The sequence below is a fragment of the Sus scrofa genome, chromosome 9 (genome assembly GCF_000003025.6).
Source record: "Sus scrofa isolate TJ Tabasco breed Duroc chromosome 9, Sscrofa11.1, whole genome shotgun sequence".
NCBI classification, from domain to species: domain Eukaryota; kingdom Metazoa; phylum Chordata; class Mammalia; order Artiodactyla; family Suidae; genus Sus; species Sus scrofa.
Window position 1 is genome coordinate 42,973,987 of NC_010451.4, and position 15,629 is coordinate 42,989,615.

General features: G+C 45.0%; 1 protein-coding gene across 1 annotated transcript in view; it reads right to left on the reverse strand.

Annotated features, from left to right (window-relative positions):
- Positions 1-10,948, reverse strand: part of CADM1 (cell adhesion molecule 1) — a 340,448-nt gene extending 329,500 nt beyond the window's left edge. Inside the window, 1 exon segment of the mRNA XM_021062873.1 lies at positions 10,764-10,948. Coding sequence (XP_020918532.1) covers positions 10,764-10,893 — 130 coding nt within the window. The 5' untranslated portion in view covers positions 10,894-10,948.

A 15,629-nucleotide genomic window follows, 5' to 3' on the forward strand; every position in this document is an offset into this window, starting at 1 on the left:
GTGGCAACATCAGCTGTGTGATGTTCTTGGCTATGATTACAGCCTGAACCGACCTCTGCAGACATAAGAAAACCATCTGTAGAACCATGGGACATTCTAGAGGACAGCATATCTGGACTCAACAAAATGTCAGTGCCATAAAAGACATGCCCACACACACTCCTGAAAAAACCGCAACAGAAAAAGAAAGAAAAGGCCAAAGGGAAGGGGATGGTTCTAGATTAAAAGAAAAAAGACATGAAAACCATATCCAAGGTGTGATGGTCTCTGATGGATTCTGGATCAGGGAAGACAAAGAAACACAGATCAAGAAAATTAATAGAACAACTGGGAAGTCTGAATATGGACTAGACATTCAATAACATCACTGGATACTGAATTTCTTGAACGTAACAGGGGACTGAGGTTGCATAGGAAAACGTTCCTATGCTCAGGAATCTTGTGCTGAAGTCTTCAAGACTGATGTGTCACTATGCCTGCAACTTGCTTCACATGGTTCAGAAAGGGGGGAAAAAAAGATATGTGTGAATACATTATTTAGAGAACTAGAGATAAAACAAATGGGCAAAATGTTGACAGCTGATGAATCTCAGTAAGTAAACAAGCATTTGTTATACTCTTCTTTCAACTTTCCGGTGGTTTTGACATTTTTCAAAATAAAAGTTGAGAAAAAAAACCAACTGTAACCCTCAAGAAACAAACTACCCAACTATGACAGCACCTAACACAATGCCTGGTTTAAAAGCAGATACTTGATTTAAAAAATATTTTTTAAATTCTGGTTCCTTCTAACGAGTGCCTTATGGGTTAGCTACAGAAATACAAGTTCCTAAATTAAACACAGTATATAAAATATAAGAGGACAAGTAAAACCATCACCTGTTTATGTTAAAAGGTCCATAATCTGAGATTATAATCATTGTCAACTTCTAGGGGACTGATAATCCATTTACTTCCAAAAAACATTCAACTCCAGGTGGGATCTTAATCTTACTGACACTTTGTTTCTTCAGTTTCACCTTAGAAACAGTTGAGTACATCCTGAATTAATCCTTTCAGCACAGAATTTTCCAGTATTCTCAAACATATGAGGGATTTACAAATGTGATTAATAACAGTAGTAGCCAGAAACATAACCCCCAGCACTAAGCAATAGCTGTTTTAATAAAAGCCATATAGGAGTTCTCTTGTGACTCAGCAGGTTAAGGATCTGGCATTGTCACTGCTGTGACCCCGGTTTGATCCCTGGCCTGGGAAATTTCACATGCCACAGGTGCAGCCGAAAAGAAAAAAAAGAAAGGGAAAAAAAGTTTGTATATATACAATACTTCCTTATCAAGTATGTTCATATATAGGATCTTATTTTTTAACACCCTGTAAGGTAGGTTGATTTTGCTGTTTTTAACTCTTAAGCAAAGCACTGGGTTTATACTGTTCTGTAACCTATCCTGCGTATCCCGCTTGCCAACCAGCCCAGAGGTGGAGAGACTGGCTTCCAGAAAGGGAAACAAACAACAGCTAACATTCATGTGATTACTAAACTAAAAGAAAAGAGACAGAAGTCTCTTCACAATGATGTGTACTCACAAGATATGCACAAGAAAAAGTGAAGTTCAGTGTCATTTAAGCTCAACTCTACCTGAACCTTTTAAGATATAAAACCATTTGAGCAGTAATTTAGTACTAAATTAACCTGGTTTTCTTCCTCCCCATCTTTGACGTTTTCATTGTTTAAGTAAGCATTTCTGCAAGAGAAATGAAGCAGGGTTCCTGCTCTGTTCAAGGAAACTGATGGCGTGCAGTAGCCTCTGCAAGACTTGGCTTATCCCAGGCTGATAATCAATTACCAAAGAGCCAAATACACACCACATTTCTCATACAACCTTTACCCCCAAGCCCATCCCCAAATACTCCATGATAATCAAGTTTTCATATCACTGAATTATCATGCTACGTCATCTCACAGTAGCAAAAACTGAACTCTGCAAGGGAAGGATGCTAGAGGAGGGAAAAAAAACACGGAAAGACCTGTAGCAGATATTATTATTAGATAAAGGCTTTGAAAAGATCCTTAAGAGAACAAGTTTAGCAGTTAGTCTGAGAAACAGGCCAGAAACAATTCACCTGCTCCACCTTATCAACTAAAATTCTATCTGCCATGATGGGGGAGATGACCGTGTTTAGTGGGACAACGCTGTTCCCAAAGCCAACACTATCTCAAGTGTTAGCTAAGAAAGGCCTGGGTTAAGGACTTCTTAGTAACTGATGCACCAAATATGAGTACCAAATGCTCTTCCAGGGTGGCATCTTTCAGAGCATCTTCAGAGGGACTAATCTCATTTATACCAAGTCAGCAGCTCCAGACAAGGCCCTCTGACTCTAAGTCTTCCAAAGTCTTCAACTCCTAAAGGTTTGACCTTTTCTGTCCAAAAGTCTTCCTTTGCCAGCCTACATTTGTTAATTACACTATTTTAGGCTACAGCAAATGCTCAAATTCCAACACAAACGACCAAATAGGCACAATACACTTGTAGCATTCTAAGGTTTACATTTTTTCATTAAAATAATGGCAATACTATCTGCACATTTTGGCTTATTGCAAAGAAATACAGTCATATATATATATATATATATATATATATATATATATACACATATACATATACATATATCTGTAAAGCAGAAAAAGAACTCCTGGGTTGGCATATATTTTAGATAATCACGTGTTAGGTACACTGAAAGATGCAAAGGAAAGATGTTTATTCTCAAGGTGGGTAAGGAGATTCAGCCATCCTACAATTATAAACCAAAAGAGTTAAGAGAAAAACAGATCAGAGAGCAGTTTTATGCAAAGGCAACAAGCTGAAGGCTGATCAGTGGAACCACTTTCTTCCTCGGTTTCACTGGAGAATCATCAGTCTTCCAGTCCCATCAGGATTGGGCTGAAAAGTAATAAGAAACGAGGGCAATTAGAGGAGTGAGAAAGCAATTGAAGAAGGAATAACCTAAAGACAAAACAGTGTGGATTTTGACTCTGGTGTGAGAAGCAAGAATTTGTGATTAGGTTTCTGAAAGGGCAATGTCGTGATCCTGTCCAGGAAAGAATTACAGCTGTGGTAGGCGGACTTCGTTCTGACTCGCAGAGGCTGGGGTCAGGGGAATTGGTTAGGAAGCTTCTGCAGTAAAACATGGTTTGGGGAGGACGTTGAGGCTTCCAGAGAATGTCGTGGAGAAATACTCAGCCCCCTTTCATCCCACTGTATTTCACTCCAAGAGTGAAAGCTAAATAGGAAAAAAAGACTCCAAATTTCAGGACCTTGGAGACCAGGATGATGATGGTGTCATTTGCAATGATGGAGACTTTGAGAAAAGTTGAGACCTGTGGCAGAAAAGATAAGAGGTTCAATTTCCGACGTGTTAACTTTTAGGCTACTCCTAGCCAAGGGGAGATAAGCCAAGGGGAGATAAGGGGGGCCCGGGAACCCTTTGTTCTTAGACAGATTCCTCCCCACCCCCACTCCCACCCCCACCAGGGACCTCCTAACTTAATTCCAGCTTGACATCGCCTTCTTCTACTGGATCGCTCAAGAGGATTTAGAGTGCCTACCTTACCAAGGAAGACTGCCAAGAGCGAGCTATTTATTCTAGGCATTTTTAAAAGTCCATGTCACTCGAATATCAACTTCAAACACTGAGTAGCATTTAAATATATATCAGAGCACTTTCATTTCAAGCCTATTTAACATTTCTGAAATATCTAGATCAAAATGTTGGGTCAAATGACTGTATTCCAGTAAAACATCTACTAAAAGAAAAACACTTCCCCACCCCACAGCTCTCTGAAGATAATCACTCCATTCAAGACACCTGTCAGTCATAACACATTTTTCTTAATACTCGGCTTTCTGGAAATCTTACCGCCCCGCTCCTCTTTTGAGTAATAATAAAGGCCGCACGTCACTTTGCCGTGCACGTATGTAAATACCTCCATCTCCCTTTCTTCCAGCCCTCGTTCAAGGCCAACGGCACCAAAGCTTTTGAGAACCAACACTGGAAGATCTTCAAAGAGAAAGTGTCCATTAACCACAACAGCAGCTGCTGGCTAGAGCCTGCAATTTAAATCTCTGAAAAAGAAACTGTGGCTTCTGAAATTTAAACAAGGAGGTGCCACTTGTAATTACAAACATTCCAGTGGTTTCCTTCCTTCATTGATGGTTTCCAAACAAAGGCTTTTTATTTTATTTTGGTGGCGTTCCCCAAACGCTAAATGTAGACATTCCTTTGTGCTTTTCTGGTGCCCCGACCCGCTCACAAGAAGGGCGCAGGACGTGGATTTTTACCTGGCCAGACCTTCTGGGACCCCTCAAAATCATCTCAAGTGTAATTAGTTGTTTGGCTGGAAACCAAAAAGCCAAATGCTTCAGATTTATAGTCCACATTAAATATATTTGAGAAACACACAACCTCACATTCCACGAACCTTGGAAAATAGAACCCACCTATTTTCCAAGAAACAAGGAAGTTCAGAAACTAACACTCAGCCATTCTAACATTTCTACCTGAAATTTTAAAATTCACATTTTAAATTAATGGGGCAAATATTGAGAAGCAAAAAGAGTAACATTTTTCTCTCCCCACCACCCCACAGCCCCATCCTACAAAAATAAGACCCAAATACTTACAGCTCACGTGCGTTCCCCACACCAAAAAAGGCACTTTGTGATCACTTCAGTTACAGAAAACAGGCTGAAATTAGCACGTGGCCAGTTAGAAATGGGAAAATATACCTTTTTTCTTTTGGTCGTATATTTACAAAACGCAAGGATGTTTATACCACAGAGACATTAAATATGCGAATGAGGTATCTCACATCCATCAAACTTAAATAGTCTTTCCCACGGAAGTCCTCAAATGGAGAATATTCATTATGAGAACAACTAGAAAGGGCCAATCTCACCAAGGGTGCTTTCCATGGCTTGCCACAGTCGAGGGAATTTGCTACAATTACCGCATATTTACACAACCATATTTACACAACAATAAAACTCTTCTTATCCGATCCAAACAAAACCTTGCTCAAAATAAACCAAACCACATGAAAAAGTCTCCTCCCTGCAGGCAGTAATCCTGCTCTGGTTCCTCTGGGTCCTGCCTCAGCTTCAACCCACTGCAACAAGCCTTTTCTCTACCTTCCTAGGTAAAGCAAGAGTAGGGCAAAAATTCTGTACACCAGTGCAGAAGATATACACTCAGCTAATGACACTGTGATTGTGGGGACAGGGGAAGAGCTGTATCTTACAGAGATTTGTTCTAAAGTCATTTACAGAAGAAAGGAAAGGATGTCCAGGATTTGTGTAAAATAACTTAGGAAGAGGAGGAAAGGAAGTAGGGAAGGTAGATGGACCACACAGGTGGATAATTACCCAACTGGATGATTTGGGTTCATGATGGCATTCTTTCAACTTTTGCATAGAATTGAAAATGTCCATAATAAAGTGAAAAGATAAAGAAATAGATCAACATAAAAAAAATCATCCTGCAGCAATAAAAAAATTTTTGTTCTGAAGGAAATCATTCTTGGCTTTCTCCCAGTGTTAGTGGAGAGGGACAAGAACCTGCCAAGGAAATCAAGATGAGCTTTTGGTCTTATCTTAAGGATCCTTCCTTTTTTCTTGAGTTATGTGGAACCAGTTCCACTGTTAATATTACTCCTTGAAATGACAAAACAAAAGCTTAAAAGTCTAAAGCCCAGTTTTCCTGCATCCGACTTACGACAGCCACACAAATCCGCGCTCTCCCCTACGAAGATGCCTTGGACAGCGTTCATGTGGTGGCTGCCAAATCCAGTCCAGAGGTTCAGAATCCTTTGTCAACACCAAAGACAACTTTCCCCAAACTGGTCCTTTCTTCCCAGAGGTCACGTCTCTGACCCATTGGTTGATTACCCAGCAGAGCAATTACTCCCGCTGCCTTCCGAACACAAACTGTTCCTACCCAGGATCTCATCTACCCTCGATGTATATCCCTTATTGGGCAGCCCTTGATCTACTGGCTGGACTTCAAGGGACCAGCTTCCTGGACATCCAGGAAGCCCAGCTAATGTATGTAGCTCAGTTCATTGGGAGGCACCGCCCTTCTCTCTCAGGGCTTTGGCTGCCTCACTGCAAAATAATGAGATTCCACCAGAAAATTTCCAACATCCTGCCCCTTTCAAAAATTCCCTGATTATAAGAATCTCTAATTCATCAACAGGTGATATTAAGAAAAAGAACTTTGCATTAAAATGTTACATCTCTTAGTAAATGCTTTTAAATGTGAATATGAATACCGGGTGAGCTTCTATATATGTGCATTCATCTATCTATGTATATATCTATATATAGCATGTGCATATATACATATTTGTGTTAGTACACACACACACACACACACACACGCACACGCACACACACTCACATACATACTAACTGATACCATTAGGTGCTTATATGGGACTAATTGCTTGCAACTCAAAGCAGCAAATTTTCAATTCTGCAACAGATGTCGCTGTGTGATTTCTCCTTTCAGTGCTGGATTTCCAGTTAAAAATGCCCAGCATAGTGGTCAGTACCATACTATTCTTCCCAAGAAAGAGATACAACATGTGAATCCTTTGGATTTATTTCTTATAAAATTTATTCATATTGCTGGTAAATTTCCATTCAAATCATAGGATTGATTAGTTTGGCCCAATTTAAGAGATTCCCCTGAATAAAAAATGGGCCTTTTGTTAAACGCACAGGCACACACAAAACCATTTTTTAAATGTAAATTCTAAATGGCCGATTAAGCATTAAAATGTCACATACAGAAACCCAGCGATTGAGAGAGTCTATATTCATAGCAATATTATCCATTTTTTTTAAAGCCTGAAAATCACTGAGCAATAGAGGCCAAGGAATAATAAAAATTCACTGACGTATAAAGCCAAAATGTACCAGGTGTGGGCGAAAGTCACTGAAACTCCAAGCGCACCATTAATGACAATGATAATTTTGGATTTCAGTTTTCACAGCATTTCTTTAAAAATATACGGTAAGCCTAATATTATAATTTCAAGACCTCTTGCCAGTCTGACATTCACTATCTACCACTTCTTGACACATGGCAGAGAGAAAAGTGACATCTCTTTCCATTGAACCGATCTCTCCGCCAAGGACCATCCATCTCAACAGGTAGCTAGGCTAGCACTTTCTTCCAGTGAAATTCAGAGCTGGGAGAAAGGGTTTCAAAATCTCCCTCTGAGACCCAGGAACCCGTTACCTTCTGGGGTTTTAGAAGGAGCCGAGCGAACCGTCAAGGAGTCCAGGGAGTCGAGGACCAAGTCGGCTAAGAATACGAAGTCAGGAAACAAGGGAGGAAGCGCCAGTGTCCTGCCTCGGTTCTTCCCTGTCCCACTCCCCTTTACCAGGAGGGCCATTGGGGAAAACTGGATAAAGCATGTACAACATCCATATGAATAAAGCTCTTTGTTCCCGAGAACTGCCTGCTCTTTTATTCCCCTCTTTTTCCGTATTTGTTCATTTCAAAAGATTGCTCAATGGGTCTCTTGTTCCTCCAAAATGTCCCAGGCAAATAATGCAAGCCTGTCTCGTCACACCAGTCACTAAATGAAGCCTTGTGCGTCTCCAGTGACACACTGTAAATATAAAGCGGCATTAATGAGGGATATTTTATCAAAGCTATCACAGGCAAGTGCAAGTCCCTCCTGCGGCTACTCGATTTGATGCAGCGAAAAGCAACAATAGCTGGGCGGCACTTTTGTAAAGTCCCTACCTGGGGTACACAAGCCCCAACAGGCTGAGACAGGCAAAAACTCAGCCCCCAGGCTCCCCAGCACCATCACACACCCCACCCGCCCACCATCCTCTCTAAGGCTGAAAAGGTAAGAAGGAGGGTGATCAACCTGTGTTCACTGGAAGTGGGAAACATCAGACGAGCACCCCGAAACATTAATGGGCGTGATTTACACTGAGAAGTGAGCTTCGACAATCCCATTTTAGCTGCATTTCATTAACATCCATTTCATCCAAACACCACAGGAGGGACGTGAGATTTCCTCCAGGGGATAGATGGATTCAGTTACAGGGAAAGACAGAACCGGGACCTACTACTGCACAACAGCCCCCAATGGCTGTCCCCGCGAGGCTGTAAAGGAAACAAGTCTAACGAAGTTGGAAGGCAACACCAACAGGTTTCTCTAATCCTGGGAGTGGCAAGTGGAGCCCTCTGAGAAAGCTTAAGCTAAGAGGACTAAGGAAGACAAGTCCCTGGGTTCCCAGCTGAAATCTACTCTCCCGGTCTAGGACCTCTAGGACCTAGGGCGAGGCCAAGCCCCCCTCTTAAGCTCAGCACCAAAAGAAGGGCATTAGAAGAAAAAAAGATTTAAAGAAAGTCGCCTCACCCCCTCTCTACAAATCACACCCAATTACTTTCTAATTTGAACACAATCTGATAACCAGCGTACAAACAGGGAGGTGCACAAGAGCAAGAAGCTGCTTCCATGGTAACTGGCAACAGAATTTTCTTGTAGCTTTGACATGCACGGTTGAGTTCCAGACCGCGGCTTTCTAAGTCAGCATATATCCCTCGCTGGGAAGGGAACTTCTTACGGCGAGATAGTTACAAATAGAGTACAGTTGCTACTACCCGTGCCTTCCCGGAGCAGACTGGACAGAGGAGGTAGAATCTGATCCTACTCTGCAGCCAAGCGGCATTGCATGGCTCCCATTTTTAGTCGAAAGGCAATATCCCCAACCAGCGCCCCCCCCTTTCTTTTTTTGCAGCCAATGCAAGTCTATTGTTGCCTCTATTATGCACCAGTTACCGAGCCTGTACTCACGCTCACGTTTAACTGACACTGGCGCGTTTTTACAATGCAGCAGCACGAGGAATCTCTTTCAGGAACATTTTATTGAACCTATCCAGTCAGACACATCACCCGAAATGAAGTTGTAACCACACCGGCATCGGCTAAACCCAATTATCTCGTAACTCATAAATTAAGAATTCACAGAGGAAAAAACACATAAACAACATTGGGAGACAGTGGCATGGAAGAAAAAAATCCTCAGCTCTGGCTGGGACTGAAGCTGCCGCCAGATAGATACCCACCCCTATGGATCCCCGGTAGCTTCCCCAAGCCGAGCTCCCTGAAAGCCTTTGGAGGAAGAGGGGCAACCAAGCCGGAACCCCCCAAATCCAAAGCTAGCACCCCCAGATCTCCCCATTTCCTCCAGCGTGTCTCCTGCGGTGTTTACGTAACTGTGTGTCCTCTGGCGTGTAAACAAAAGGCACAGCCCAAGCGGAGAGGCGCCCCGGGAGCTGCACGGTGGCCCCAGCGCTACGCCAGCCCGGGTCGGGGGTTCCGCAGGTGGGGGCTGAGCTCTCGGTGTCCTCCGCCACTTGTTGCTCGCGGGTCCTGCGGCTCCCGAGCAGCGAGAAGGGGCTTTGCAGGCACCCAGCCCTGCTGCAGCCCCTCCTGCACTTCCCCGCCCCCCGCGGCCCAGTGCCTCAGAGTCCCGGCTCCCGCTCCGAGCCCGCAGCAGGCGACCAGGGGCGCGGGGACGCAGCGCAGCCGCCGAGCGTGGCGGTGGCGGGAAGGGGAGGCAGGGTGCAGCACCGCCGGCCTCTCCGCTGGGGAAGAGCTCCGGCTCCCTTTTGTTAGCAAAAGCAAACACTGCCCTCTTCTTTCCCGACCGCGCCAACGCGCCCGGCACTCAGGCAGCCCCACACATCGTGCTTTAGCTGAGTGCTCGGCGTCTTTAGGGAAGGAGCCGGGCGTGCTGAGCCGCCCCTGGGCAAATTCCCAAGAAAGCTCTGCACACAGGGGGCGCCCGGAGGCCCGCTGGGTGCCCGCCTGGCCGCAGAGGCCGAGAACGCTCCCTCCACCACCACCGAGCTGGCTAAAATGACAGGCAACCTGGAAATCCGGTATCCCCACTCGCGGCGGAGGACGCCGTGGGGCAGGCGGGCTGCAGGCTCGCGGCTCCTTCCCGCAGAGGCGGCGACAGCAACCGCCCCCCTGCGGGGCCAGGCCCGGGGAACTTTCCCTGCCTGGATCCCGGCCAAGGAGACCCGCAGCCCGGCGGAGGGGGCGGAGGGGCCGCGATCCGGCTGGAGGGAGATACGAGGGGCGCGCGGTTCGGGGACAGGGGAGAAAGGCAGAGCGCGGGCAAAGCAGGAGAGATGAGACAAGTCTGGGGATGTCCAGTGGACCAGTGAGGAATCGCTCTGGAGGCGGCCTCTAGTCAGCCATGGGGAGGCTTCGGGTTTGAAGAATTGGGGGGCCCGCTGGATAGGCGGGGGCAAATGGGCAGCACAGAGAGGAGGGAGGACTTGCAAGTTACGGGGACAACATTGAGTTTGGGAGGGTCCGGAAGGTTTGGGGGTTGCCTTGGATCCATCCCCTTCTCCTAAATTCTCTAGCCCCGGGCCCCCCATTCTCACTCCACTCCGCACCCCGCGCCAAGCTGGGGAGAAAAGGTGTGGGTGCAGCCATCCCCAAGGACTCTAATTCACACCAAGGTGGGCAAGACAGAGGGGGTTTACCGACCCCCTCAACCCCTTGCTTCTCAGCCCTGAGTTTCCTCTCCACACACCCTCTGATTTAGATTTAGGAAGTGGGGGAAGGTTGTCATGGAAACGTTTCCCCCCTCCACGGCTACGGCCACTGGGGTGCCTTAGGAGATTTAAGGGGCCAACCCGCCAGTGCCCACACCTACCTGTGGGGATCAGTGCCGCGGCAGAGAGGAGCAACAGCAGAAGCCGGAGTCGGAGCCCGGGAGGCGCCGCCGCCGCCGCCGCCGCCGCCGCCGCACACTGGGGTCCGCTCGGCAGCACAGCACTCGCCATGTCGGGCACCTGCCTCAGACTGGCGGCGGTGGCTTCCTCCGGAGCCCGAGCGGACAACTAATGAGATGCTAATGACATGCACTGGGGGCGGAGTCCGGACCCACCAATCACAACGCCGAGAGCCTAACCGGGCTCTCGGAGGACTCGCCCCCTCCCCCACCCCGCCCCCTGGCGCTGGCGTTCGGTGGCGCGCCCGCGCCACCTAGGGGCGGGGCCAAGGGGAGGGGCTTATGCAAATATGTTTATGTGAAAATTCATTTTCGCTTCCCCCAGATCTGGAAGAAAGTGTTCTGAGCGCCTAGCGTGTAGGAGCTCCGGCTCCGGGAGCGGGTCTATCTTCCCGTACACCCTGATTGGGAATGTTTATAGCAATTGCCACAGCCTACCGAGGACGAAAATCTCCCTAGCAGGCTCCCCTGCCCCGTACACAGAGTGCATCTGGCCTGGAAACAAAACGTTGCAAATTTCCGTCACTCACCTTTCACCGAAGGAATAGATCTTTGGGAAACGGGGCTGTTCGGGAGTAGAGAGTGAGAAGGCAGGTCCCCGGATTGACAAAACAATCTGGGAGAAGTGCATGCGTGCTCTGCACGTCCGTCGGAGGGGGAGAGCCCGCTCAACAACCTAGCGGTAGACTTGGGCATAGTTGGGAGAAAGGAGCCAGAATAGGGCTCTGGGATTTTCGAGTCTGTGTCTTTGCGGTAGATTCTGTGGAAAGGTAGATCTAGGAGGATTGGCTCAGGCTCCCCAGCTTGCTGAAGGTCTCATTCCTGGCTTTAGTAAGTGTGTGTGCTTCATATACATAATACACAGGTATTATTATATATTTACGATTACACACACTCGACCAAAAATCTTTTCTTGCCAAGGCTTCGGGGTGGAGGGCGGAGGCAGGGGGTGTGAAAATAGGGTCTGCCATCTTCCGCCTTCAGGGCTCAAACCCACTCCCCCCGCCCCTTTGCCCTCAGTCCTGCCTAAGGCGGCTAGGGACCAACAGGTGCTCTGGGCTTGTCTCTGAGAGAGGCATTTCAGGCTGAAGCGACTCGCTTCTCCGGACTTGCTCTCCCTCCCCGAAATTGCCTTTGCTTTCTTCTCAACCAGGCAGCCGGCTCTCTTGTTTGTCTGCTTTTTAATTACTTATTTTCTTCCCCTCTAGAAGATTGTGTGTGCTCTGACCCTCTGTTGCTCAAGCATCAAATTGAAGGACGAGCCATATTAAGTGTAAAGGTTTATAATAATTTAAGTATTCATAGAATGCAGAACAATAAGATGTAGGAAATACAATTTGCATAATAAATATCAATATCACAACAGCTAAAACAAACCATGACAAATTATCTGTGGCTAAATGACCAAGAGATTACTGAATGTAAATTGCTAAGTCTGAGCTATAGTCTCCAAGAGCCCTCTGTCCTCATCTTGCTGAAAAAATAATAAATAAATAAATGTTACATATCAAAAAGGAAGTCAAGATCTGCCAACCCACCAAATGAGTTACATTTAAAAACATCCTTCTATTATCCATTATGCATAAACTAATTTCAAGACTGCCCTGTCTTCACCATCCTGGATATTCTGCTCTGTAATTACAGGCCCCAATACATGAACTGTAGGCAGTCCTCCAGAAACTGGGAACGCTCCAGCAGGCAAACAGCACTGCATGAGGCAGGAAACCCTCACCACGTGGTCACCAGGATAATGTCCAGTCTGCAAAGTCCTGCCTATTCTTACCACTTCTGGAAGTAAAGCTACCTCAGTCAGTCGAAATGCAATGCATAGTCCCATCACAGTCAGGATAAAAAAATTGAGCCCATAGGTATGATGAGAGATGTACAAGTTGTAAAGTAAGGTACTATATCCCAGGAAATCTAGCACTCTGGTGTAAATTTATATTTGCTATTATTATTATTATTACTACATTTGCATTTATTGAGTTCTTATTAAGTATTTTGCATGTGTAATTTCATTTAATCCTTGGAACAATCCCCCTGGCACAGACTGTTCTTGCCCATCTTGTATCTTTTAAAAGCAGTTAGAAAGATCAAGCAATTGCCCCAAGGTCAAAGTTTCTAAGGTGTAGACAAAGCTTATGCAATTAACCATTATGCTATACTGGGCCTCAATAAATATTTGTTAAGTGAATGAATAAATTTCACATTACAATGCATGAATAATAAGCATAGGCTGCATTTTTAACACAAGGTGAAAATATGCCAGCTACTCAAGAAACATTTTTTAAAATAACAGGATTGCATTAGACTCCTAAGGAAAAGCATTCCTCATGAGGCTGTATCTCCAAGAGAGTCTAGTCAGGCCCCAGGCCTCCCACACTAGGAACACAGTATGGGGACATTGGAAGATGTGGAGTGTTTGCATCTCCTTTCATTCTCTTGGCACATCAAATGAACACCTACGCAGATTTCCAGTTGGCAAAGAACAACACGGGACATTTCTGTAGGAAATGCTAATGCTGTGTGACTTACCTCCTCAGAAGAATGCAAATAGCTTGAGAAATTCCTGCCAGAAAATGCCACCCCTGCCGTAAATTTAAGAAACTTGCACATCCAATCTCCCAGGTCATGGGGGCATCTTTAGCCCTGGGTCTTCATGGAAAGACCCAGATCTGAAAGATTTAGGATGAAGTCGTTGCTACCCTATCCACTAGCCACACTCCTCTGCCACCTCAGCTCTTTCACACTGATGATCTCGCCAAGTGATTTAACATATGGAACATGTGAGGAACGTATCAAATTTCTGCAGCCGCTAAATACAAGTTATGACTACTCTGGCTTTCTCATAGTAAAGCTCGTCATTTTCTGCTTCGTGGACTAGAACTCCTCGCCAGCTACGAGTTCCAACGTTTTTTCCCCTTGCTACATGGATTTAACCAATTTTGAAAACCAGATGGTGTTTTTGCCATTTATAACTGATAATCAATTGTTTTGTGAATTTAATTTTTCAAGAAAGAGCTGAAATACTTATCAGAATTACAATCTGGGTGCTACTTGTGTTAGAATAAAATTATCAGAAGCACCAAGAGCCCAGTTCTTTTTTTCTCCCCCCACTAAGAAAACTTGAAAATGCAAAAGAGAAAGAGACCCTAGATTGTTTGCCTTCCTGGATACAGTTGAGAAATATGGATAAACATATACAAAAACTAAGCATTAAAGGGAGATTCGTGTTTGGGGGCATACGTCAGAGATAATCAATGAAACTAGTGACATTTACTTTTTAAAATGCTAATTGTTTGAGTACCAATGTATAAAAAGCATAAAGACAAACTATTTGGGAAAAGATAACAATATTTGAAGTCAGCATTTGCTTTGCTGCTGGATTATTTGAATATCTATTAGGAAAGTGGTTTAATCAGTTTATAGACTGAATGTTTTTGTCCCCCTTATCCCCAAATTCATGTGTTGAAGTCCTAACCACCACCACCCCACCCCACCCCCGATGTGAGGCTATTTGGAAGTGCTTTGCTAGCCTTTGGAAGGTCATCGGTTTAGATGAGGTCATGATGGCGGGGCCCCTATGATGGAATGAATACCCTAGGAAGACAGAGCAGAGCCCTCTCTCTCCACATCCAGACAATGAGGAGAGGTCGCATGAGCACAGCTAGAAGGTAGCCAGCCCAAGCCAGGAGGAGGGCTCTCACCAGAGCCCTGACACCTCAGCCCCCTGATCTCAGACTTCCAACCCCCAGAACTGTGAGGAAATAAGTGTCTATTTTTTAAGCCACCCAGGCTATGGTATTTTGTTACAGCAGCCTGAGAAGATTAAAATAATCCCTAGGCCTCAGCTTCCATTGTCAAAGGGTGTGTTAAAGTTATAATAAATGTCAGCTTTCTGTGGAATATCTTCCCTAAATTAAAGTAATTTAGCGGTATCTTAGATACTGACCTGGACAGACTTTTGTCTACCTGGTAGACAGCACATCTAAACATAAATTACAGAGTTCCTATTGTGGATTAAGCACCAGGCATAGTGTCCATGAGGATTTAGATTCAATCCCTGGCCTCCGTCGGTGGGTTAAGGATCCAGTGTTGTTTTAAACTCTGGTGTAAGTCATAGATGTGACTCACTTCCTGCATTGCTGAGGCTGTGGTGTAGGCCTTCAGCTGCAGCTCCGATTTGACCCCTAACCCGGGCACCTCCATATACCTCAGGTATGGCAGTAAAATAGAAGAAAACAAACAAACAAACAAACAAACATAGATTATTAAGACTAAGCAACTCATCTTTGGGGGGCATCCGTCTATGAATCTTTGTGAAATATGGAGACTGCTAAATCCGTGTTTTTAAATGAGTAGTTAAACACTTTACCCACAAGTTTCTTCTTGAATCACAGAGTTGACAATAAACCCTTGAGTATCAAGAGCTGAATATCAGTGGGAAGGAAAGGGAAGCACTGAAGTAGGTTGCAGCTATCTAGTACATGTACACTAGGTCAAGGAGTAGCTTCAATGGCCCTGGAAAAGAAATTTGCCTTAGGGACTAGAGTCATAGTTTGTTCCATCGTAGCTAGGAGGATATCCAGGGACACACGGCTGATCCAAATATATATTCAGTAACAGGAAAAAAATATATCATGCACCCTAATGGGACAATCACTACTAAGTTCTGGGAATACAAAGATGCATGAGAACATATCTTCTGTCAAAGAACTCAGAGTATAGAAGAGAAGACAGAAGTATAGCACAATTTTTATATGTGATAAATGATTTTATAATACTGCA